The sequence below is a fragment of the Danio rerio genome, chromosome 3, assembly GCF_049306965.1.
Source record: "Danio rerio strain Tuebingen ecotype United States chromosome 3, GRCz12tu, whole genome shotgun sequence".
NCBI lineage: Eukaryota > Metazoa > Chordata > Actinopteri > Cypriniformes > Danionidae > Danio > Danio rerio.
The window spans coordinates 12,815,001-12,841,238 of record NC_133178.1 but is presented as its reverse complement, the minus strand read 5'-3'; the positions used below and the strand labels follow the sequence as shown (position 1 = coordinate 12,841,238).

General features: G+C 34.4%; 2 protein-coding genes across 25 annotated transcripts in view; both read right to left on the bottom strand.

Moving 5' to 3' along the window:
• The window catches only part of LOC101884073 (uncharacterized), a 67,645-nt gene extending 60,833 nt beyond the window's left edge, over positions 1-6,812 (bottom strand). Inside the window, exons 1-2 of the mRNA XM_068218778.2 lie at positions 6,698-6,812; positions 346-443 (exon numbers count right to left, since the gene is read on the bottom strand). The gene's annotated coding sequence lies outside the window, so the exon portion shown is untranslated. The remainder of the gene's footprint in view (positions 1-345; positions 444-6,697) is intronic.
• The window catches only part of si:ch211-108d22.2, a 32,680-nt gene continuing 11,334 nt past the window's right edge, over positions 4,893-26,238 (bottom strand). For 4 of the 24 annotated variants that reach the window (XM_068218762.1, XM_009299238.4, XM_009299237.4 and 1 more), the window contains 10 exons: positions 23,293-23,670; positions 22,550-22,984; positions 21,807-22,241; positions 17,575-17,994; positions 14,962-15,381; positions 12,353-12,769; positions 9,740-10,159; positions 6,917-7,165; positions 6,757-6,840; positions 4,893-6,357 (listed from right to left, as the gene is read on the bottom strand). In XM_068218762.1, the coding sequence (XP_068074863.1) occupies positions 6,765-6,840; positions 6,917-7,165; positions 9,740-10,159; positions 12,353-12,769; positions 14,962-15,381; positions 17,575-17,994; positions 21,807-22,241; positions 22,550-22,984; positions 23,293-23,670 (3,250 nt within the window). In that variant the 3' untranslated portion in view covers positions 4,893-6,357; positions 6,757-6,764. Of the gene's footprint in view, positions 6,358-6,756; positions 6,841-6,916; positions 7,166-9,739; positions 10,160-10,310; positions 10,560-10,763; positions 11,079-12,352; positions 12,770-12,920; positions 13,169-13,372; positions 13,688-14,961; positions 15,382-15,532; positions 15,782-16,128; positions 16,301-17,213; positions 17,418-17,574; positions 17,995-21,806; positions 22,242-22,549; positions 22,985-23,292; positions 23,671-26,238 lie in introns of those variants that run through there. The other 20 variants (XM_073944202.1, XM_073944201.1, XM_073944206.1 and 17 more) reach the window with 17 other exon arrangements.

Here is a 26,238-nt window from a genome sequence, read left to right as displayed (position 1 = left end):
CGCTCCTACCTAGCATAATGTTAGTCCTATTCCGCCTCTGTGCTTTGTTTGTGCTGTCTGTCATTCAAAAAGTAGATCACATAACACGATAAGTAGATCCGATGCGATCGATCAGATTGTGCTGCAAAATAAAACTTAGACCAAACCACCTGAAACTAATTGGATTAGTTATTAGATTAAATTAGTATTGGTAGACTGACTTATATGCGTCTCTAAAAACGAAACCAAAACTACAGTATAAATGAAAACTTGCTGCAGTTACGGATAGCATGAAGTAAACGTTTATATACTTGAAAATTAACCTAATTTGACAAGTTTAGGGCTACTAGACAGTAGTGTACCTACCGGCCGCTCAGATTTCCCTGTTTTTAACCGTCAAACGATGATCTTTTTCATTAGATGCTTATGCCAGTTGGTACACCGCTGGGTGAGTTTTTCGCCACCTGCTGGGATGGAGTGAGGCCGGATAAGAGAATTGTTTATTGAAAAGAAAATTTAAAAAAAGAAAGAAACAAAATAGATTTTGTAATAAGTCTGTTATTTTCAGGAAATATTTAAGTGCTTTGTGTAATAAGCAGGGGCGGATTTATTGATTTGGGGGCCCTAAAGTCCTAAAATGCACCCTTTTCCACTTTGTAATTTATTTTGCTGATCTATATATCACTCCATCTTCTTTTCTACATTTTATCTTAATGCTATCTCTACATTTTAAATGATTTGTTTTCTTAAAATGAATTCTTAACTAAAATAATATATAGCCTATATTTTCTTAATTTGACTGGACTACTCCATGATTGGGGGTGATGGACAACCTGGTGCAAAATAATATTAAAAAAATAATATTATAATGTTATTACATAACATAACATTGTAATAATAAAACTATATTTTAATGTATATCAAATAATATGTAATTACATAAAAATTTCACCAAACAAAATATGATAAAAAGTGATGTTTTTTATAGTGTATAGGAACAATTTGTGCTTCTAGATATTTATTGGGGGCCTCCAGATTTCTTGGGGACCTCACTTATTGTTTAAATCCACCCCTGGTTATAAGAACTGTTTAACACATTCTGTAATGTCGTAGATTTAATGCCAGCAGCTTGTAATTCCTCTTTTAACTGGAGTTTTCCCCTTTCATGTGCTTTTGTAACCCTCCCAAAAAGGGCATAAAGTATTCAAACACAAAACAAGTTCTGGACAAAATAAAATATTTATTTCGGGCCACAATAATCAAGCAAAATTCAAACACTCAATTCACCTAAATACTAGTTTCACTTTTTTTTTTATTTTAGCAGCAGGTAAAGAATAAAAAGTTCACAAATGATGTATATATTATTAGCGGACTGGATAAAAATGATTGGGTAAGGCAATTAAAATGACCACCACTAGGCATTTAACAAATGGCATCAACCGTAATTGCGCAACACATCTACATTTCACGACAACCCAGAGTTGTAATACACCACACAGTAAATCTCTTAAATATAAATGTATAAATAACACCCATAAACAGACACCACACAGCAATCAAAACATAAGCTACCATTACTGCCACTCCAGCTAACTAGTATCAAGCAATGACTGTAAAAAATATGGACGACGCGATAGCCCCTTTTCCCATTGAACGCCTTGAGGGCAAAACGCCTGCTTGACGGGCACAAACTGTCGCAAAAGACTGCTGAAATTGGAGCCTTGACATGCGCAGAAGGACTGTCTGATGGAGCCAGAGGAGGAGCCGCGAAAATGAGCGGAGTCGAGCTTCCAATCAAACGCTTTATGTAAAATCAACTACGCCCCCCGAACTTCTCAGCATGCGTTTACTGTCATATCAACACAAATGGATGTAATAACGTTAACAAATATGAGGGTTTTATATATTCAATCGCGCCAGCTCCGGGCCGCAGCGCATAACCTACTCTCGGCGTCGCGGGCTGATTCCGGCTTGCATGCGGCAGCGCCGGCTCGCTCGGCCGCCGCATCTGGCTAGATTGACTCGGGCTGGAATCTGGCAGTGAGTCCAGGCATCTGGAGTAGGTCCAGCAGAGGTAGTCAGTCTGAGCTCTGAGGGGTAAGTCTCCGCCAGGCGAGAATCTAGCCGGAACTGGCCCGAGTGTATTTTGCTATCTGGGTGGCTAGGAGTACGTGTATCAGCAAACTAATAAAGCCCGAAAAAAACCCTGACCTTAGCGAATAAACAGTGTTCCACCAGGATCATGTATGTCAGAAACTGTAGTTTACTGCTGAACTCATTTTGTCATGGTAAAATAACACAGAAATCGAATAACAACACTTCAGTCTCCTGTCGAAGCTCAGACGCGCTGCTTTGAGAAACTGTCAATCATATCTGTCAATCACGATGACACGCCCAGCATTAAATTACTGCTAAAAACAAACTGTTTACAAAAATGAAGATCTGCACCTATTTCAGCACAATAACCAGTGCCTTAATCGACCAGAGCCATCTTTCGGGACATTTTATTGCCAATGTAATAAATTTGATCTAGAAGAAAATGCAAGAGGAACTGCACTTAAGACAAGAATCAAAGCTATGTAGTGGCACAAGTCATCCTGCAGAGGACGCAAATGCTCCATTACAGTTTTTCTCAGTGGTGCATTTCTCACAACGCTATTCACATTTGCACAAGTTAATGCATTTCTCGAAACAATTAGTCAATTTTGCACATCATAGCAGCAGTTTCTGATTCCTTCCAACAAACTGCAAATGCTTTTGGACATGCATTAATTGCTTTCATACAGCTTTCTGCTGTTTATAACATTATCATTTGCTTGTCATGTCTGTCAAAATAAACTAAACCTGTGAATGCTGAATAGTCATTCCATATACAACTAATAGTCCTCATTTCATTACTTGAGTCATTACATACTGAATTGTTGAACTAGTTCTCAAAATCTGTCAAGAAAATTTTATCAACAAATTAAAAGTTTTTCTTTCTGAAAATGTCTTCTAAATTCTACAATTTGATGAATGATTTACAGACCTGTGTATGTTGTAGGTTCAGCTCCAATATGTACTGCAATATTCTCTACAGTTTTACACAACTCTACCCAAAGGGAGTTTATGTTTGTTGTAAATAAAGGTGTGTTTATTCTTTTGCACAATGCTGTGAGTAAATTAGAATGGCAAAGAGCAAATGCAGTGGAAATGTGAAACATACATATTCAGTGTCTTGTACTCAGATACTTCACTAAATGCAGTGATGTCTGACTTTACTGTAGTTTTCAAACGGCTGTGTAAATAGTATATAGTGCTGTCTTGAGCATTTTCAGGAAGTGTCACCAAAATCTGACTTTTTGCATTGGAAAAAAAATTACAGAGTAAACTGTCATAATGAAAACATGAAAAAGCCATTTGACTATCTTGATCATAAACAATGGTGTCAGGACTTTTCATCTTGACGACACTGACACTTTCACTGACATCAATACTTGCTTTTGAGGAATGAGCTCTCCATTTTGAACAAGTGACACACTTATGCAGGTTATCAACTAGGTTTTGCAGTTTGACCTAATTGTTTTGATAAATGCATTAACTGTTGTGCAAAGGTAAATAGTGTTGTGAGAAAAGCACCAAAGCCAATGAGAAAACCTGTAATTACTTAGCAAAGCCCAAAATAACAGTCAGAAAAGCAGAAAGTTATCCTAGGCCAGGGTGTCTGACTCGGTCCTGGAAGGCCATTGCCCTGCAAAGTTTAGTTCCAACCTCAATCAGACACAGCTGGCCTAGCTAATCAAGCTCTTAAGCTGCAGTCACACTCGACTTTTCTCCCCATAGACTTCTATTCATACACACACGCGAATGATTTAAACCAGAAACGCAGGTTCATGCGTCAAGTTTCGAAAGTCGCTTCGGTGCAAAGTTCAAGCTTGGTGCGTGAGACCAATCAAGGATCAAAACACGACCTCTCTGGACAGAAATTTAAAACGGAGCAATCACTCACTTTTTTTAATGTCTAATCATCTTGTTTAATCTCGCTCCTTTTCGCAGCGCTGTAAGACAGAATTTAGCACACACAAACTCTACTGTGAGCGCAGCTTTACTAGGCACTCTAGAAACATCCTTGCAGGCGTGTTGAAGCAAGTTGGAGCTAAAATCTGCAGGACATCGGCCCTCCAGGACCGAGCTTGGACACCCCGTCCTTGGCTGTTCATGTGGAAAAAACTAAAGAGTCTATAGAAGTGTATAAGACACATATGACCAAAAGCACCACTCATAATAAACCTGGACACAAATAACTATAAGAAAATGAGAAAGAGTCGCAAAGCACTAAGAATACAAGAGGAGAAATAGTAAATTTGAATTAATCACTAACAAGGTCAGATGCATTGTTTTTGGTTCCTTTTCTGGACTTTGAACATCTTTTGACACTTGGTGTCATTGGAGAATGAGACATCAGAAATATCTTAATTTATGTTTTGAAGATGAAGGTCTTAAAAGTTGAAATGTTATTAGGGTGAGTTATCATTTTTAGGTGAACTGAGTTTGAAATACAAGTTAAATGAATGGTTCCTATATTTGAAACTTTTATTTAAAATTCAGTTCACCCAAACATTACAATACTGTTGTAATTACTTGCCCCAATGACGTTTTATTCTTGAGACCTTTGTTCGGGCTCTTTGAGGTTCTTTTTTAACTTCATTTTAAACATTTTCAAAATTATACAAAAAAGTGGGCAAAAATGTAATTGTTTAAAATTGAATTATGTAAACACATTTTAAAAAGATATTTTAGCATATGTATTTTTGTGCATGTTTTAAATGCATTTAAAAATATATTTAAACATATAAACAAATCAATTAAACCATATGGAAGTTGTGTATTATACACCCTATACCGAATGATCAACACACTTACTCTCAAACAGATCAAGTTTCCCTTTTTATTTTAATTAAACATCAAGCGAAGCACACAATGCAAGTGTAACAATAAACAACACAACATAAGAACAGCAACTTGCTTGCTGTTGATTACATAAATGAAATTTAATGAAATTAAATTTGTGATAAATAATTTACAATTTTTGCTGGTGGTTCCTTTTTAAAAATGTCCTTCAAAGTACTCTCCTTATAAAAAATGTTGTCTAATGGTGAGAGCAGCCTGGCAGTAATTACATCTAGGAGATGCTTCGTTAATCAGTGAATAAAAATGAGTCAATCAAAATGTCCAATTCGATATCAAATATAGACAGTTTGATCATGCCTGGTCTCAAAATTGTAATTTGCTAAGTGTCTTTCTTTTTTTGGGGGGGTTAATTTTTAATGTAATTTACTATTTATGCAGTTGTTCTATTCTCGTTTGCTAATGTTTATTAGTACCGTCAATCTCAGTAATATATTGCAATATATTGCATCCCCTCAGTACCTTTGTTTAAAACTCTCTGGCGACACATTGCTAGTATCCTTTTCTTCCTTATAATGTGTATCTTAAAAAAAAAAATCAAAAACACTGTTAAGTAAAAAGTTCCAAAAGACAGAACCAAGCAACAATATAAGGAAAATATCATGAGGTGATAAAAACAGAAGTTTTTCCTACAGTAACTGACATTTCAGTCACATTAATGAGATAAAAGTGATTTTCTGAGTATTATTCCGTCTCTTGTATTCTGTCAGCATTCTAGAGCTCAGGCAGTAAAATGTGAATATTTCAATAGTTTTTGAGAAACATCCATTATCACATCAGTTTGATCAAAATAAAGAAATTATGAATCTTAATCAGAAATGAATGTGCATGTAAATGAGGTCATTGTTGATGTGTCGGGTTCACATCACCTCAAAACGGATTACATCTAATACTGTTGGCATTTGTAAGCATCACATGAATGTAGTTCAGTCAGGATCCACATCTAGTGAAGTGTAACGGCATTTTAACTTGAAATAAAGTACTTAAATCAGCTCTTTTAAAGGCTTAAAGCTGTTTACTTTAGCTGTCTGAGCTGAAATCTTCAACCTGTTAAATATTTACGCTTATTGTCTGAAAACTGTCTAAATCTAAACATACCAGTCAGAGCAGACAGCACACAGAATGAACTACACTAATAATAATAATTGTAAACCTAACAGAATATAAGTTTATATAAGATTAAAATTAAAACTAAATAAATAAAACTAAAATAAATTAAACTAAACTAAAATCAAACTATAATTACCCTATTTGTCAAATAATATAACGCTGTATTATTTGAACCCATTGTTGATCATTTCTTAAGGTGATGATAAAAGATGAATGTGGTTTATGGTCTGATGACTAGATTCATCTTTGGGACTCTGACGAGTGGTTCTTCAAGGAGTGATTTTTCCATATTGTTATTTACCTTGGTGACAAACCTACAGCCTACAGAGATAAAAAAAAAACATAAAAAATACAAACTGATATTAGCAACAGCAAAACGGCTATATTGCTTACTTTTACTCACTTTGGGTAAAAAGATCTAAAATTAATGCATGAAACCGAAACATTTAATGATAAAAATAAAACAATTAAGAAATTTCCCTCTTCTGATTATGAAATTATAGACTAACAATCAAACATTTAGATTAAATAATAAAAATAATCTGTCTAGAAATAAAATGCTTGAATTTTATTTTGTACAAAAATGTTAGCTGTGCCAGTAAATAATTATTTTTTTTAATGGATCTCTGAAAAGCTTAATGTCCATTTATAAAGATTTCACCACTGAAATAACAGTTGAAACAACTTTGGTCAATACTGTAATTCATATCAGACTCTCACCTCATTGTCTATATGTTACTGTTGTGAGAGAAGACACTGTAGATTTTCTGAGCCCCAACATCAGTGATGTAATTCCAACGGAAGCTGCAAACCAAACAATTTAATAAATTAGAAATGTCAATTATTACATTACAGTTCACAAGTTGTATTTCAATCTCACTTGATGTTTTGTGCTTTGTGGAGGTTTGGGAGCAGCAGATCCAGGCTGTAATCGGTGAGATGACACTGATTCAGATCCAGTTCAGTCAGTCCTTCAGAATATTCCAGAATCAGCGCCAAACCTCTACAGGCCTGCAGGTCCAGTGGAGTCTGACTGAGGTCCAGCTCTTCACCCAGAGCTGCAGAAAGAGACTCTGCCTGCTCGCGCCTCACATGAGTCAGAAACTGAAGCAGCAGAGGTTTAGCACAGCTGGAAGACAACAGCAAAATATATATTTTTGAATGGCAGTAAATAGATGCATTTTGGAAATGCTTAACAATTCTCTCTGCAATCAGTTCTGTGCCTAGTTGTTAACAGGAAAAGCACTGTAGGCTAGTATTTTACTATACAGCCAAATATTCATGAGAAAGTGTTTGGAGAAATAAACAGCATATGCTAGCTAGAAATGTTTTGAACCAATGCTGCTAGTTTAAGATGATCATGTGCTGGTCTTGAGTAAAAACCAGTTTAGGACCCGCACAAAATACATGCTTTAACAAACAACTAACCTCTTTTAAGGCATATGTTTAGTATCATAACAATTTGTGTGAAATAAACAATTTTTCCACAAAAACAAACTTTTATTGTGAGATTTTTCTGCCTTTTCTAACTTTATCAATGATTATTTTTGTTCAAGTGGTAGGTGTAAGGAATTGGAGGCAAGCAGAGGATGGCTGTTTGTAAAACATACAGTGCCATCTGTTGATAAAATCTAAGCGCGGATCACTTGGGCTTTGGCGCGTTTTGCACTCACACACAAGCGTACCGCACCAAAGCCCGAAACCGAAAGCGAGACGTGACTGTTAAGGGGTTGTTTCATATGGATTTATTAATCATTCTTACTGTTCAGTGATCGCAAACTGCCGTAGTTTATTAAAGACGCAAACTCCTCACAGCATGACAGCTGCGCGCCTTCAGCAGACCTCCTCATTCCTGCAGCACGAGGGCTTTATAATGGTTTATGAGCGCTAAAAGTGGCGGATCTGTTCGGTGAAATATCTGACTGCGTGTCACCGCATCCCTAAGGACTGTTTGGCGAAATATTTGACTGCATGTCACTGCATAACAAACGACTGAAAGGATATAACTAGAGAAATCTCCACTGTGCTACTGGGTGAGAGCGTATGGCAAGCCGTTTTAGCATTTAAACCTTGTTCAGACTATCCATAAATATATTTAGAGATATCTCTAATTATATTTTGACTAGTCATAATTATAATTCGACTAGTCAGAATGACAATTAGAGATATTTGCAATTACAATTGTACTAGTACGAAATCAGATTGGAGATATCTGCAAATATATTATTACTTGTCATATTCCTCTATTGACTTCCATTGAAAAATATTTGCAGATATCTCTAACTGAGTTTTGACTCGTCAAAAATCCATTTCAAGATATCTACAACTGTAATTCGAATATTAGTAAATTAATTAGAGATATCTTCAAATATATTTGTAAATATCTCTAAATAGGACGAATTAAAGACATCTCGAAATGTATTATGACTAGTAAAAACTCAGTTAGAGATATCTCTAATTACAATTGTGACTAATCAAAACTCATTTGCTTCTTCTGCTCACCAAGGCTGCAATTATTTCATCATAAATACAAATTGTGAAATGTTGCATAAAATAACTGTTCAAAAGTACTTTATCATTTAATTTATTCATTTATTCCAGTGATTTTAAAGATGAACTTTCAGCTTCATTACTCCAGTCAAATTATCCTTCAGAAATCACTAATATTAATTATTATTATATTTATTAATGGTAATAGTAATAAAAGCAATAATGTCTGGAGTAATAATTTTATTTAAAACTACATACAATAAGAAAGCAGTTATTTAAAATGTTGATGAATATTTAACAATTTAATTTTTTTACATTTAATAAATATAGCCTTGATTAACTGAATAATTTTCCTTAAAAAACATTTAAAAAATTATATATAAATTATATATAACTGTAAATATATATATACTTGAAGTCAGAGTTATTAGCCCCACTTTGTTGTTTTTTTCTTTTTAAAATATTTCCTAAGTTTTGTTTAACAGAGCAAGGAAATGTTGATAGTATGTCTGATAATATTTTTTCCCTCTGAATGAAGTCTTATTTGTTTTATTTTGGCTAGAATGAAAGCAGTTTTAAATTTTTTATGAACCATTTTAAGGTCAAATTTATTAGCCCCTTAAGCTAATTGTTTTTCAGACTGTCTACAGAACAAACCATCGTTATACAATAACTTGTCTAATTACCATAGCCTGTCTAGTTAACCTTATTAACCTCGTTAAGCCTTTCACACACACACACACACACACACACACACACACACACACACGCACACGCACACGCACGCACGCGCACACACACACACGCGCACACACACACACACACACACACACACACACACACACACACACACACACACACACACACACACACACACACCCGATCGGACCAGTAGAAAAAACCCTTAGCGTTGAACCCTGGGGTAGTAATAAGCTTGGTATACATTATAGCTAAATCATTTTCATGGTGCATTGCGGGACTTTTCAGGGTGTAAACATTTCGGTGCATTGGAACTGGATCAGTTTACTGAGAGTTAGCAAACTCTGCTCTGAACAGCTGAAAAGACAATCGAATGTTTCTTTAAACTGACACGCGTTTATGTAGGAGTTAAATGATTACTTAACATGGCACTGGATTTAACAATTAATGAAAAAGTATTCATTGCGATCTTGAAATAAGTAAACATATAACAGCTGTTAGTAGCTTGCCTTACCTGAGCTGTGAGATGTAGGGCAGACACTGAAGAAAACTCTTCACTTCACTCTCTTCCTCTGAACATCCTCTCAGCTCTACTGGTTTCTTCTCTGCTTGGAGTTTCAGCACTTCCAGGAGGACAGAGGTCTTTCTCTGTGAGAGATCTATGATCCAGACATCAGGAATCTGGAAAACTGACTGTAATGCTGGAATGAAACTCCTGCCTGTTTGAGTCTCATAATTCTTCACATGTGAGTAAAGATCCAGCAGGAAATTACTCTGAAAATTTTTTTCAGTCCATCCATAAGGAAAGAAGCTGTATGTGCAGACTGATGATAACAGTTTCAGCATCTTCTCTCCTGTCTGTGTCTCAATCTCTGCAGCTTCAATGAAGAGTTTTAAAACAGTCTGCACTGCACTCCTAGTCCAATAGTCAAACCTGATAATCAAATAATGAAACATCAGTATAAACAGACATCAAAAAGCTCCAGCGTAAAAAAAACCTAGATAAAATTCCAGTTTCAGTCCACATTTTTGTACACAGTTGAAAATGTGTATAAGAAGAAATAAAGATCAAATTAATTACTTACTGTGAAAACAAAACCTTCATTTATTGACAAAATCTCCTGCTTAGATCTACATTCAGCAAATTGATATTGAATGAGAAGTATGTGGTTAAAGCCGGGCGAAGACTACAGGAGTTTTAGCCTGATTTATGCCCTAATTTCACCTCCTGAGAATCCTCCAGTCCTCTCGGACTTTAACCAATTCCCCATCTTGGAGCAGATTATCTGGTAATGTGAGCCATTTACAGATAGAATATTGCACCTTGCGATCTCCTGAAACACAAATTGATGTCTCCCCAATCATATTAAACATGTTTGATATTCAGAATTTTAAATGGAAGTGACACAGCTGTTCCAACCTATTTCACATCACCAAAGCCAAGATGGTTTTAATAAATAAATATAGGCTATATAATTTTTTTAATAATCTTGAATTATGCTTTTTAATTGGCCAGATTTATTATTATACCCATGTGCAGATATTTAGGACACATGTAGCAGGGTACTAAATATTGACAGTTATCTCCATAAACCAAAGTGATTAAACATTTTGAACTATATTTTTAGAATTTTTTTTTCTGTGATGGGGATAGAATTTGATCAATATAAAATCAGCTTACGTCTATATAGTCCGGTAAACCAAGAAAGAGGAGGCTAAAAGATAATGTTTTATAACTGCACACAGATGACAGCAGATTTAAGAAAATTGCTTCTTTATCCGTGTCATGTTCTACTGCAGCACGAATGAAATTCATCAGGAATATTTTTCCTTCTTCATGAGTGTCCCAAAACCTGATCAAAAAGAAATAAACTACTTAATTTGTTACAACTCAACATGCACTTAATTGAGATTTACACAAAGTTAGACCTACCTTAATCAAATGAAACAAAACAGATTGTACTTTATTAACTTTAACACATAAGTTCTAGTCTCCTGCTGACCCCCTGAGTTTTTTTATTGTGATGCATCTCTTTAAAGTTCCCATGGCGATCATTCAAATTAATCACCTGACACTGCAGCCCCAATTATTTAAATACTGTAATTTCTTTTCCCCCTTTCCTGCAAATATTGACAACCATTCTAAATATAATGTAAAATATCTGATATTCCGATTCTTAAATATATGTAAGACCGCACATTTCAACTTTTAAACTGCTTTATAATTACCATAATAATTAATATATAACTGGTGATAGGTCTTGCCATGTTTAGTCCATACTGAAAAAGAGATCAGATCTGCTGGATTTACATCATGTTTATTCATAGTTTTCTTCCTAAATACTTGAAAGTAAGTGGCCCTATAACTGGAAGAGGAATAGAGTAAGTGTTCTAGTAACATAAACAGTGTTTCTCACATGACTAAAGCACATCATCTAGTTATATTTAAAAATAATTATTATTGGCATCTCCATAGGGAAGCGAGTATTTAGCAATTCTTAAATGGTTTGTTTTGCTAACATTTGTGTGCAGTTGAATGTTTGAAACCTAAAATAAATGCTATTAGTTTGAAAACACTGATAAATTGTGATTTATGTTAAGCACCATGCATCTCTTTATGGCTGCAGCTCAATCAGCTCCCTAGCTTTCAAGGTTGTTCATTAGTAGGTCATGTACATGAATACAGGCACTGGTAAGGGTAGTAATAAGCTTGCTTCACTATACATTGGGACAGACCGAGTTGAGTCTGAGTATGACTTAAGAATGTCCTCATAATGGTACACAAAACAGGAATTAATAACCAACAGCACTGACTAATAATTTTCATATATTTATTTCACAAAGTTTTTAAAAGTACATTATAGCTAAATCATTTTCATGGTGCATTGCGGGACTTTTCAGGGTGTAAACATTTCGGTGCATTGGAACTGGATCAGTTTACTGAGAGTTAGCAAACTCTGCTCTGAACAGCTGAATAGACAATCGAATGTTTCTTTAAACTGACACGCGTTTATGTAGGAGTTAAATGATTACTTAACATGGCACTGGATTTAACAATTAATGAAAAAGTATTCATTGCGATCTTGAAATAAGTAAACATATAACAGCTGTTTGTAGCTTGTCTTACCTGAGCTGTGAGATGTAGGGCAGACACTGAAGAAAACCCCTCATTTCACTCTCTTCTTCTGAACATCTTCTCAGCTTTACTGGTTTCTTCTCTGCTTGGAGTTTCAGCACTTCCAGGAGGACAGAGGTCTTTCTCTGTGAGAGATCTATGGTCCACACATCAGGAGTCTGGAAAACTGACTGTAATGCTGGAATGAAACTCCTGCCTGTTTGAGTCTCATAATTCTTCACATGTGAGTAAAGATCCAGCAGGAAATCACTCTGTTTAATTTCTTCAGTCCATGTATCAGGAAAAAAGTTGTATGTGCAGACTGATGATAAATGTTTCAGCATCTTCTCTCCTGTCTGTGTCTCAATCTCTGCAGCTTCAATGAAGAGTTTTAAAACAGTCTGCACTTTACTACTCCAAAATTGAAACCTGATAATCAAATAATGAAACATCAGTATAAACAGACATCAAAAAGCTCCAGCGTAAAAAAACCTAGATAAAATTCCAGTTTCAGTCCACATTTTTGTACACAGTTGAAAATGTGTATAAGAAGAAACAAAGATCAAATTAATTACTTACTGTGAAAACAAAACCTTCATTTATTGACAAAATCTCCTGCTTAGATCTACATTCAGCAAATTGATATTGAATGAGAAGTATGTGGTTAAAGCCGGGCGAAGACTACAGGAGTTTTAGCCTGATTTATGCCCTAATTTCACCTCCTGAGAATCCTCCAGTCCTCTCGGACTTTAACCAATTCCCCATCTTGGAGCAGATTATCTGGTAATGTGAGCCATTTACAGATAGAATATTGCACCTTGCGATCTCCTGAAACACAAATTGATGTCTCCCCAATCATATTAAACATGTTTGATATTCAGAATTTTAAATGGAAGTGACACAGCTGTTCCAACCTATTTCACATCACCAAAGCCAAGATGGTTTTAATAAATAAATATAGGCTATATAATTTTTTTAATAATCTTGAATTATGCTTTTTAATTGGCCAGATTTATTATTATACCCATGTGCAGATATTTAGGACACATGTAGCAGGGTACTAAATATTGACAGTTATCTCCATAAACCAAAGTGATTAAACATTTTGAACTATATTTTTAGAATTTTTTTTTCTGTGATGGGGATAGAATTTGATCAATATAAAATCAGCTTACGTCTATATAGTCCGGTAAACCAAGAAAGAGGAGGCTAAAAGATAATGTTTTATAACTGCACACAGATGACAGCAGATTTAAGAAAATTGCTTCTTTATCCGTGTCATGTTCTACTGCAGCACGAATGAAATTCATCAGGAATATTTTTCCTTCTTCATGAGTGTCCCAAAACCTGATCAAAAAGAAATAAACTACTTAATTTGTTACAACTCAACATGCACTTAATTGAGATTTACACAAAGTTAGACCTACCTTAATCAAATGAAACAAAACAGATTGTACTTTATTAACTTTAACACATAAGTTCTAGTCTCCTGCTGACCCCCTGAGTTTTTTTATTGTGATGCATCTCTTTAAAGTTCCCATGGCGATCATTCAAATTAATCACCTGACACTGCAGCCCCAATTATTTAAATACTGTAATTTCTTTTCCCCCTTTCCTGCAAATATTGACAACCATTCTAAATATAATGTAAAATATCTGATATTCCGATTCTTAAATATATGTAAGACCGCACATTTCAACTTTTAAACTGCTTTATAATTACCATAATAATTAATATATAACTGGTGATAGGTCTTGCCATGTTTAGTCCATACTGAAAAAGAGATCAGATCTGCTGGATTTACATCATGTTTATTCATAGTTTTCTTCCTAAATACTTGAAAGTAAGTGGCCCTATAACTGGAAGAGGAATAGAGTAAGTGTTCTAGTAACATAAACAGTGTTTCTCACATGACTAAAGCACATCATCTAGTTATATTTAAAAATAATTATTATTGGCATCTCCATAGGGAAGCGAGTATTTAGCAATTCTTAAATGGTTTGTTTTGCTAACATTTGTGTGCAGTTGAATGTTTGAAACCTAAAATAAATGCTATTAGTTTGAAAACACTGATAAATTGTGATTTATGTTAAGCACCATGCATCTCTTTATGGCTGCAGCTCAATCAGCTCCCTAGCTTTCAAGGTTGTTCATTAGTAGGTCATGTACATGAATACAGGCACTGGTAAGGGTAGTAATAAGCTTGCTTCACTATACATTGGGACAGACCGAGTTGAGTCTGAGTATGACTTAAGAATGTCCTCATAATGGTACACAAAACAGGAATTAATAACCAACAGCACTGACTAATAATTTTCATATATTTATTTCACAAAGTTTTTAAAAGTACATTATAGCTAAATCATTTTCATGGTGCATTGCGGGACTTTTCAGGGTGTAAACATTTCGGTGCATTGGAACTGGATCAGTTTACTGAGAGTTAGCAAACTCTGCTCTGAACAGCTGAATAGACAATCGAATGTTTCTTTAAACTGACACGCGTTTATGTAGGAGTTAAATGATTACTTAACATGGCACTGGATTTAACAATTAATGAAAAAGTATTCATTGCGATCTTGAAATAAGTAAACATATAACAGCTGTTTGTAGCTTGTCTTACCCGAGCTGTGAGATGTAGGGCAGACACTGAAGAAAATCCCTCATTTCACTCTCTTCCTCTGAACATCCTCCCAGCTCTACTGGTTTCTTCTCTGCTTGGAGTTTCAGCACTTCCAGGAGGTCAGAGGTCTTTCTCTGTGAGAGATCTATGATCCAGACATCAGGAATCTGGAAAACTGACTGTAATGCTGGAATGAAACTCCTGCCTGTTTGAGTCTCATAATTCTTCACATGTGAGTAAAGATCCAGCAGGAAATCACTCTGTTTAATTCTGTCAGTCCATCTATAAGGAAAATAGTTGTATGTGCAGACTGATGATAACAGTTTCAGCATCTTCTCTCCTGTCTGTGTCTCAATCTCTGCAGCTTCAATGAAGAGTTTTAAAACAGTCTGCACTGCACTCCTAGTCCAATAGTCAAACCTGATAATCAAATAATGAAACATCAGTATAAACAGACATCAAAAAGCTCCAGCGTAAAAAAAACCTAGATAAAATTCCAGTTTCAGTCCACATTTTTGTACACAGTTGAAAATGTGTATAAGAAGAAATAAAGATCAAATTAATTACTTACTGTGAAAACAAAACCTTCATTTATTGACAAAATCTCCTGCTTAGATCTACATTCAGCAAATTGATATTGAATGAGAAGTATGTGGTTAAAGCCGGGCGAAGACTACAGGAGTTTTAGCCTGATTTATGCCCTAATTTCACCTCCTGAGAATCCTCCAGTCCTCTCGGACTTTAACCAATTCCCCATCTTGGAGCAGATTATCTGGTAATGTGAGCCATTTACAGATAGAATATTGCACCTTGCGATCTCCTGAAACACAAATTGATGTCTCCCCAATCATATTAAACATGTTTGATATTCAGAATTTTAAATGGAAGTGACACAGCTGTTCCAACCTATTTCACATCACCAAAGCCAAGATGGTTTTAATAAATAAATATAGGCTATATAATTTTTTTAATAATCTTGAATTATGCTTTTTAATTGGCCAGATTTATTATTATACCCATGTGCAGATATTTAGGACACATGTAGCAGGGTACTAAATTTTGACAGTTATCTCCATAAACCAAAGTGATTAAACATTTTGAACTATATTTTTAGAATTTTTTTTTCTGTGATGGGGATAGAATTTGATCAATATAAAATCAGCTTACGTCTATATAGTCCGGTAAACCAAGAAAGAGGAGGCTAAAAGATAATGTTTTATAACTGCACACAGATGACAGCAGATTTAAGAAAATTGCTTCTTTATCCGTGTCATGTTCTACTGCAGCACGAATGAAATTCATCAGGAATATTTTTCCTTCTTCATGAGTGTCCCAAAACCTGATCAAAAAGAAATAAACTACTTAATTTGTTACAACTCAACATGCACTTAATTGAGACTTACACAAAGTTAGACCTACCTTAATCAAATGAAACAAAACAGATTGTACTTTATTAACTTTAACACATAAGTTCTAGTCTCCTGCTGACCCCCTGAGTTTTTTTATTGTGATGCATCTCTTTAAAGTTCCCATGGCGATCATTCAAATTAATCACCTGACACTGCAGCCCCAATTATTTAAATACTGTAATTTCTTTTCCCCCTTTCCTGCAAATATTGACAACCATTCTAAATATAATGTAAAATATCTGATATTCCGATTCTTAAATATATGTAAGACCGCACATTTCAACTTTTAAACTGCTTTATAATTACCATAATAATTAATATATAACTGGTGATAGGTCTTGCCATGTTTAGTCCATACTGAAAAAGAGATCAGATCTGCTGGATTTACATCATGTTTATTCATAGTTTTCTTCCTAAATACTTGAAAGTAAGTGGCCCTATAACTGGAAGAGGAATAGAGTAAGTGTTCTAGTAACATAAACAGTGTTTCTCACATGACTAAAGCACATCATCTAGTTATATTTAAAAATAATTATTATTGGCATCTCCATAGGGAAGCGAGTATTTAGCAATTCTTAATTGGTTTGTTTTGCTAACATTTGTGTGCAGTTGAATGTTTGAAACCTAAAATAAATGCTATTAGTTTGAAAACACTGATAAATTGTGATTTATGTTAAGCACCATGCATCTCTTTATGGCTGCAGCTCAATCAGCTCCCTAGCTTTCAAGGTTGTTCATTAGTAGGTCATGTACATGAATACAGGCACTGGTAAGGGTAGTAATAAGCTTGGTTCACTATACATTGGGACAGACCGAGTTGAGTCTGAGTATGACTTAAGAATGTCCTCATAATGGTACACAAAACAGGAATTAATAACCAACAGCACTGACTAATAATTTTCATATATTTATTTCACAAAGTTTTTAAAAGTACATTATAGCTAAATCATTTTCATGGTGCATTGCGGGACTTTTCAGGGTGTAAACATTTCGGTGCATTGGAACTGGATCAGTTTACTGAGAGTTAGCAAACTCTGCTCTGAACAGCTGAAAAGACAATCGAATGTTTCTTTAAACTGACACGCGTTTATGTAGGAGTTAAATGATTACTTAACATGGCACTGGATTTAACAATTAATGAAAAAGTATTCATTGCGATCTTGAAATAAGTAAACATATAACAGCTGTTAGTAGCTTGTCTTACCCGAGCTGTGAGATGAAGGGCAGACACTGAAGAAAATCCCTCATTTCACTCTCTTCCTTTGAACATCCTCTCAGCTCTACTGGTTTCTTCTCTGCTTGGAGTTTCAGCACTTCCAGGAGGTCAGAGGTCTTTCTCTGTGAGAGATCTATGACCCAGACATCAGGAATCTGGAAAACTGACTGTAATGCTGGAATGAAACTCCTGCCTGATTGAGTCTCATAATTCTTCACATGTGAGTAAAGATCCAGCAGGAAATCACTCTGAAAAAATGTTGCAGTCCAACTAAGAGGAAAGAAGCTGTGTGTGCAGACTGATGATAACTGTTTCAGCATCTTATCTCCTGTCTGTGTCTCAATTTCTGCAGCTTCAATGATGAGTTTTAAAACAATCTGCACTGCACTCCTAGTCCGATCGTAAAACCTGATAATCAAATAATAAAACATCAGTATAAACAGACATCAAAAAGCTCCAGCGTAAAATAAACCTAGATAAAATTCCAGTTTCAGTCAACATTTAATATATATATATATATATATATATATATATATATATATATATATATATATATATATATATATATATATATATATATATATATATATATATACATATATATACACACACACACACACAAATATATAGAATAATATATAAATATAATAATTTATATATATATATATATATATATATATATATATATATATATATATATATATATATATATATATATATATATATATATATATTAAATATATGTATATATTTTTTTTTAACAGAAAGAGGTAACTACAGACTGGGGGGTTGCATTCAGTGAATTATATTTTCACACTGTACTTGTTATATGTGCAACAGGTAACAATTTCACCTTTAAAACGTATAACAAGCTAATAGCTTTTACCAGTCAAACACAGCACAGCCATCACAGCAAAATGAAGAGATTTAAATGGACATATTGCGCTTGTGTTTGGACATTTCGTCACCTTGTATTCTATCTGCGTTCTGAATGATTTTGAGATATTGAGCTTCAAAGTTTTTGCATTCCATAGCAAATAGTATGTGTGTAAGATATGCTTTTTAAATAAAAACGTCTTAAAATGTAAATAACTTGTATAAAAAAACACCCCACGATGTAAAAACGTAGTCATTTAATAGGAATATGTTAATAACTCAATTTGGACAAAAATGTCAGACAGAACCTTATAATTCTAAGGTTATGATATTGCGTATCAACATGCAACATTTCTTCATTCTGCAGGCGATCCAGTACCTGCATGCTATAGCCTACCCTGATAAGCATGCAAAATGTCTATCCTTATTTGTTATTATATACTGTACACACTTATGAAATTAAAGTTTATGTGTGAGAGGGAAATGTAGTAATTATTAACAAGTAATTATTAGTAGGAATAAAAAGAATAGTTGGTGAGACTCGCATCGGTTTTAACTAATAAATAAATATACTTTAGGTCTACATAAGCTAAATAAATTTTAAATGATTTTTTTATTAGCCATTATGACTGAGATGTAATAAAACAAAATGCTAAAACATTTAAATGTGCTTTTGAAAAAATATATACACACACACACACGATGTTTAGGAAATTTTCACAGTATGTCCAATAATATTTTTCCTTAGAGAAAGTCTGATTTGTTTTATTTCAGCTAGAATAAAAGCAGTTTTTAAATAAAACCATTTATAAGGTCAAAATTACTATTTTTTTTCAATAGTCAACAGAACAAACCACAGTTATACAATGACTTGCCTAATTACCCTAACCTGCCTAGTTACCCTAATTAACCTAGTTAAGCCTTTAAATGTCACTTTAAGCTGTATAGAAATGTCTTGAAAATATCTAGTCAAATATTATTCATTCATTTTAATATTATTAATTTAGTATATATTATTTACATCACAGCAAATATTAAATAAATCAGTTATTAGAAAGGGGGGGTCTAATAATTCTGACTTCAACTGTGTGTGTATATATATATATATATATATATATATATATATATATATATATATATATATATATATATATATATATATATATATGTATGTATGCAGGGGCGGACTTAGTGATTTGAGGGCCCTAAGCAATTCCAGGTATGGGGCCCTAGCAAATAAACCGCATGTTGAAAATGTATATATTAAAAAGCATATATATATATATATATATATATATATATATATATATATATATATATTTTTTTTTTTTTTTTTTTTTTTTTTAGATCTTAGCTCCAACTTGTCTTAACACACCTGCATTGATCTTTCTAGTAAGTCTATTTACATGATTATTATAGGTTATAATAGGTTATTATAGGTATAGGTGTATTATAGGTTTTATAGGCATTGGTCGGTGTTACAATCCTATGTTTGTCTTGTCTCATCTGTTTTTTTTTTCTTGTTCCTGTTTTGCTTAGAACACATCCAATTGGCCACTTCCAGCTTGCTCGATCCTGATTGGCCTACAGTGTTTTAAAAAGCCATGACAGCACTTCCTTAGCAGCCATCTTGTTTTTGGTCACTTGCTTGTGTTTGTTGAAATGTTTGATTGTGGTATAGTGCAGAGTTTTTGGATGTGTTAGGACTGAGAATATTGAGATTTGTGAGTACTGTTTGCTTTGTTTGACTTCTGAGATTACGTTGAGAATTGTGAGTACTGTTTGTTTTAGTGTTTGCTTTGTTTATGATACTTTGTTCCACCGGCTTGTTTGACCTTTGTTGCCTGCTGACATTGATTTTGGATTGTCCTTCAAATATGGTTGCCTGTTTTTGTAAATAGATTGTAAATAGTGTATATTGGGATAGTAAGGAGTTTGACGCCATTTTCTTTGTAAAACCTTTTTGCCTCTGTTTTTGTGTTAGGTAGTTAGGGAAGTGAATTGTACTTTCTTTTCTTTTATTTGTGATCAGGTAAGTTAGAGATTTAATATAAAGGAATTTTTGTTTGTTATTTTGGCCTTGTCAGCTCCCGAATTCAAACCCCAATAAATCTTTGAATTCATTTTGTTGTCTTGTCTTTCATGTTGTGCACCATCCCTAGACGGTGCGTAACAGTCGGGGCCCCCAATTTTCCAGTGCCCTAAGCAGCTTCTTACCTCGCTTATTGGTTAAGTCCACCCCTGAGTGCATGTTGGCTATGTTTAGGATAGGGGATCAAATAGTATACAGTATAAAAACATTTAGCCCTGTAATATAAAAAGTACAGGCCTAGGCTAGGCTATAAGACGATTTTATTTCTCAGAGAAAGAACTGCAGACCCGGGTTTCATTGCATTGCGAATTATATTTTTCACACTATAGGCTAAGCAGTGCAACAGGTAACAATATCGCTTTTGAACTAGATAGCTAGTCAAAGCACAGCTCATGCCGCCAGTATGCTGATATTAAAAATTAAGAATGAAAAAATTTATAAATAGTTTATTATTATTATTATTATTATTATTATTATTAGATTAGATTATTATTATTATTATTAATACACTCGTTTAGACAATACACTTTTCCAGCAAGCACAATTTTTTCATTCTGTTTGCTCTGCATGTGTATAAAAGTGAAATGAACAGAGAAAAATAAACAGAAGATAAATAATATGCGGCTCATTTTGTCCCATTTATTTAATTTATTTAACACTAAGACGCTATTAACACAAGCGGGAACCTATTTTGAGTGCATGAGTGTTTTGCATATAGAGGCATTTGTTTAAATATTAGTAACTTTGCCTATAATAAAAAACAATCATTAATAAAGCGAGTTATTCTGTGATCAGGTGATGTGTTCCATCAGACTTGTATCTAAGCCGCGGTTTTTTAGGGTGTAAACATTTCGGTGTACTGGAATTTTATGATAGAGAAAACACATAAAATGGCTGGTGCCATAAACAGTACCCTGACTACTGAACAATGGTGCTGATTGAGGCGTATCCTGTGCCCTAACATAAGCAGTCATATGTCCATTTAGCAGTTGATGATGTGCGTTCTGAACATTCTGATCACAATAGGATTTTTGTAAATGTGAAAGTTAAAGAAAAAATAAATTTGAAAACACTGCATTTGTGTCTTAATGCCAACTTCAGACTTATTAAATATCAGAAAATTAAAAAATATAAATATATATTTTAATAACATTAAACTGAAGCTATTACTGCAACAAACAATTATGATAATCTCCCTCATATACAGTTAAAAAAAATACATCTAGTAAATGAATATGTTAAAGTTTAGTACCTGAGCTGTGAGATGAAGGGCAGACACTGGAGGAAACTCTTCACTTCACTCTCTTCCTCTGAACATTCTAGCAGTTCTACTGGTTTCTTCTCTGTTTGGAGTTTTAGCACTTCCAGGAGGACAGAGCTTTTTCTCTTTGAGAGATCTATATACCAGACATCAGGAATCTGGAAAACTGATTGTAATGCTGGAGGGAAATTCCTGCCTGTTTGAGTCTCATAGTTCATCACATGTGGATAAAGATCAAGCAGGATATGGGCCTGTTTTTGTTTCAAAAAATAATCACCCAACTCTTTATTAAATTCTGAAGTTTTATAACTGCACACAGATAACAGTGGATTTAAGAAACTTGGTTCTGTATCTGTGTAATTTTTTACTGCAGCATCTATGAGATTTATCAGGAACAATTTTTCTTCATCACCCTCGTAGAAAAACCTGACCAAAAAGAAATAAACTGCTCAATTTGTGACGATTCAACATACAAATAATTAACATTTCACACAAATGGTCTACTATACCAAATTAAACTAAACAAAACAAATTACACTCTATTACACTATTAATAAAAACCTAATCTGAAAAACTTCAATTCTGTGTGTATGCCAACTTAAGACTTATTTAATATCAGAAGAAAAAACATATACATTTATAAATTAAAGTGATATTACTGCAACAAATAATAATAAAAAATCTCCCTCATGCACAGATTAAAAATGGTAAAAGTATATGCTAAAGTTCAATACCTGAGCTGTGAGATGAAGGGCAGACACTGGAAGAAACTCTTCACTTCACTCTCTTCCTTTGAACATCCTCTCAGCTCTACTGGTTTCTTCTCTGTTTGGAGTTTTAGCACTTCCAGGAGGACAGAGGTCTTTCTCTTTGAGAGATCTATGATCCACACATCAGGAGTCTGGAAAACTGACTGTAATGCTGGAGGGAAACTCCTGCCTGTTTGAGTCTCATAGTTCATCACATGTGAGTAAAGATCCAGCAGGTAATTACACTGATCAAGTTTCAAACTATAATCATTCCACTTATCTTTAAAGTGGAAAGTTTTATAACTGCACACAGATAACAGTGGATTTAACAAACTTGGTTCTGTATCTGTGTCATTTTTTACTGCAGCATCTATGAGATTTATCAGGAACAATTTTTCTTCATCACCCTCGTAGAAAAACCTGACCAAAAAGAAATAAACTGCTCAATTTATGACGATTCAACATACAAATAATTAACATTTCACACAAATGGTCTACTAAACCAAATTAAATTAAACAAAACATATTACACTCTATTACACTATTAATAAAAACCTAATCTGAAAAACTTCAATTCTGTGTGTATGCCAACTTAAGACTTATTTAATATCAGAAGAAAAAACATATACATTTATAAATTAAAGTGATATTACTGCAACAAATAATAATAAAAAATCTCCCTCATGCACAGATTAAAAATGGTAAAAGTATATGCTAAAGTTCAATACCTGAGCTGTGAGATGTAGGGCAGACACTGGAGGAAACTCTTCACTTCACTCTCTTCCTTTGAACATCCTCTCAGCTCTACTGGTTTCTTCTCTGCTTGCAGTTTTAGCACTTCCAGGAGGACAGAGGTCTTTCTCTGTGAGAGATCTATGATCCAGACATCAGGAATCTGGAAAACTGACTGTAATGCTGGAATGAAACTCCTGCCTGTTTGAGTCTCATAGTTCTTCACATGTGAGTAAAGATCCAGCAGTGCCTTGCATGTGTCTTGGTTGTTTTTGTTTCCCACATCAGCAAAGTTGCAATGGCATTGAGATGCTTTATGGAAGAATTCTAGAAGGCTTGCGATTTGCTTCAGGGGTTCTTTATGAAGCTTTAACCTTCAAAACATAAATAAAATACATGAGAAGTATTAACTACTGATTTTATTATTTTTAAAATCACAGTTGGAACAATATCCAAGGTTTGATTTGGCAGTTGGATTTCAGCAGTCACTCCCACTAGCAACTTTGGCAGGTTACATTTTTTATAACCTAAATATGATATTTACTTACAAGTGAGAATCAAAAGAAGCACTTTAAACTCAGAGTCAGAGAGTTGCAGTATTTAACCCTTGTCCAGAAGAATTTATTCTTTAAAAGAGAAAGTTAAATAAAATTAAAAGCTTTGATATTTACCATTCATTCGGAAACATTTTTTACTATGCCAGCAATTAATTGACTCTCGTTAGTGGAGCAATCCAGTAGGACTGGGTGATAAAAAGACAACATTTATCAGAACATATAGTTTCCCTCGATAAAATGATAATGTTTGATAAAAGTTTTATATATTAAAAGTAAATATATGAGAAAAACTGAGCTGCTTATTTGTCCCACATGTACACATTTATCAATGCACATAAAGAGCTGTGGGTGTCAATAGGTCTTGAAATAACCAAATCTCCAAACACAAGTGCTTAAATTAATGTGTATTGGAGTTTAAAGTTTTTGACTAACCAAATCATAGAAATACTGTAATGTTTGCATATATTTACATGCCAAGTAAACATATTTGTTTACCTGAAAAACAATCCTGAAGTCAGTTATTCTCCTTAAAGTGTGCACTCCATTGAAATGATAAGACTTTTAATCTAATTAATACATATTCAACCTTTAATATTAATAAGAGTAAATGCTGAGTGATTGATATTTGCTGGTTTGCACTGAGTCACTGTTCAAACTATAGTTTATGTTTATTTTATTTTCAAAAACTGAGGTAAACTACCTGCTGCCACATTCATTATGGCAATAAATGCCATGTAAAGTGGTATTCAAACTCAGATTTGTAGCATAACACTGAATAAACTAAAACCAGTATCTGAGGTGATTATTGTAATAGTTCAAGCAATTGTTCAGCTGCAAGACATTTTCTAAAACAAAAATTTCAAGTGATAGTTAGGACAAAAACTCCTGTTATTAAGGAAAATGTTCCTTTTATTGTGTTGATGCTTGTAGCTAGGATATGACGTAGACTCTTAAGTCAGATGCGCTTGCTCCTGTTAGTATCATCAACCTGGCAAACTGCATTTGCAAAAAGTCATCAAAGGGGCAAGGTGAAAAAGTTTTGATTTTAAAGTGCAATACCTAGTTCGAACACTGGGTGTCATTTCTACATATTGCATGTTTAACAACATGTATAGCATTAAAGTGGAAGTGAAGCAGTCAGTCAAGTTTTCATTATTTAGTCATATGATTTCCACTTAAATTAAAGTATATTAAGCTTTATTAGTGAAAACATTTTGCAGAAAATTATATGTTTTACTATAGCTTTTAGAGCAAGGGTGCCGCCATCTTGCAATATCGCTGTGTCTGACGTTACAGGGTTGGTTTCGTTCCTTCAGCTGAACAGATACAATGGAAGTAATAGACTGAACACAGAGACTGCTAAACCTAATTTAACCTACTGCATAAAGTTGTGGGTTTGGGGTTGGTGCAAATACAAGCATCAGACGTGTCTCTAATAAAAATTTTTTTTTACATTTGTTCTATTTTTCTCTTTTAAATACCGATTGTTTGATTTGCTTTGGTCCACTTTCTGTATTACACCGCTTGACTGGGTTTCAGCCTGGTCCGGTGCTGACGTAATGGGGGCGGGTACTTTCACTTTTCGCTACTACAGCTGCTCATCTCTTTTCGTGTTAAAGAGCCCATATTATACATGAAATAGGGTCATATCTTGGTTGTAAGGGTCTCCAACAACAGTCTAATATGCATGTAAGGTCAAAAAACACTTTCATGGTCTTATAATCTGCATTTATTTTTACCTAATTATCCCAGCGACTCCTGTATGAATCGTCCAGTGATTCATTTGTTCCCAAACCCCTCCTTAGCGCGAAGCTAATCTGCGCTGATTGGACTGATGACAGCCTGTCGCGATTGGTTGACTGCCTTCAGTCAGAGAGTGAAATGCCCAATAGCTAATCAGCAATATAGAAAGTAATCACAGTGCATACACGCTCGATAGTGTAGGCGTGGACTTTAGCTGCCACACACACACAAAAACACACACACACACACACACACACACACACACACACACACACACCTCCGGACCAATGACTGTAAAAAATATGGACGACGCGACAGCCCCTTTTCCCATTGAACGCCTTGAGGGCAAAACGCCTGCTTGACGGGCACAAACTGTCGCAAAAGACTGCTGAAATTGGAGCCTTGACATGCGCAGGACTGTCTGATGGAGCCAGAGGAGGAGCCGCGAAAATGAGCGGAGTCAAGCTTCCAACCAAACGCTTTATGTAAAATCAACCACGCCCCCTGAACTTCTCAGCATGCGTTTGCTGTCATATCAACACACATGGATATAATAACGTTAACAAATATGAGGGTTTTATATATTCAAATCGCGCCAGCTCCGGGCCGCAGCGCATAACCTACTCGCGCAGTCGCGGGCTG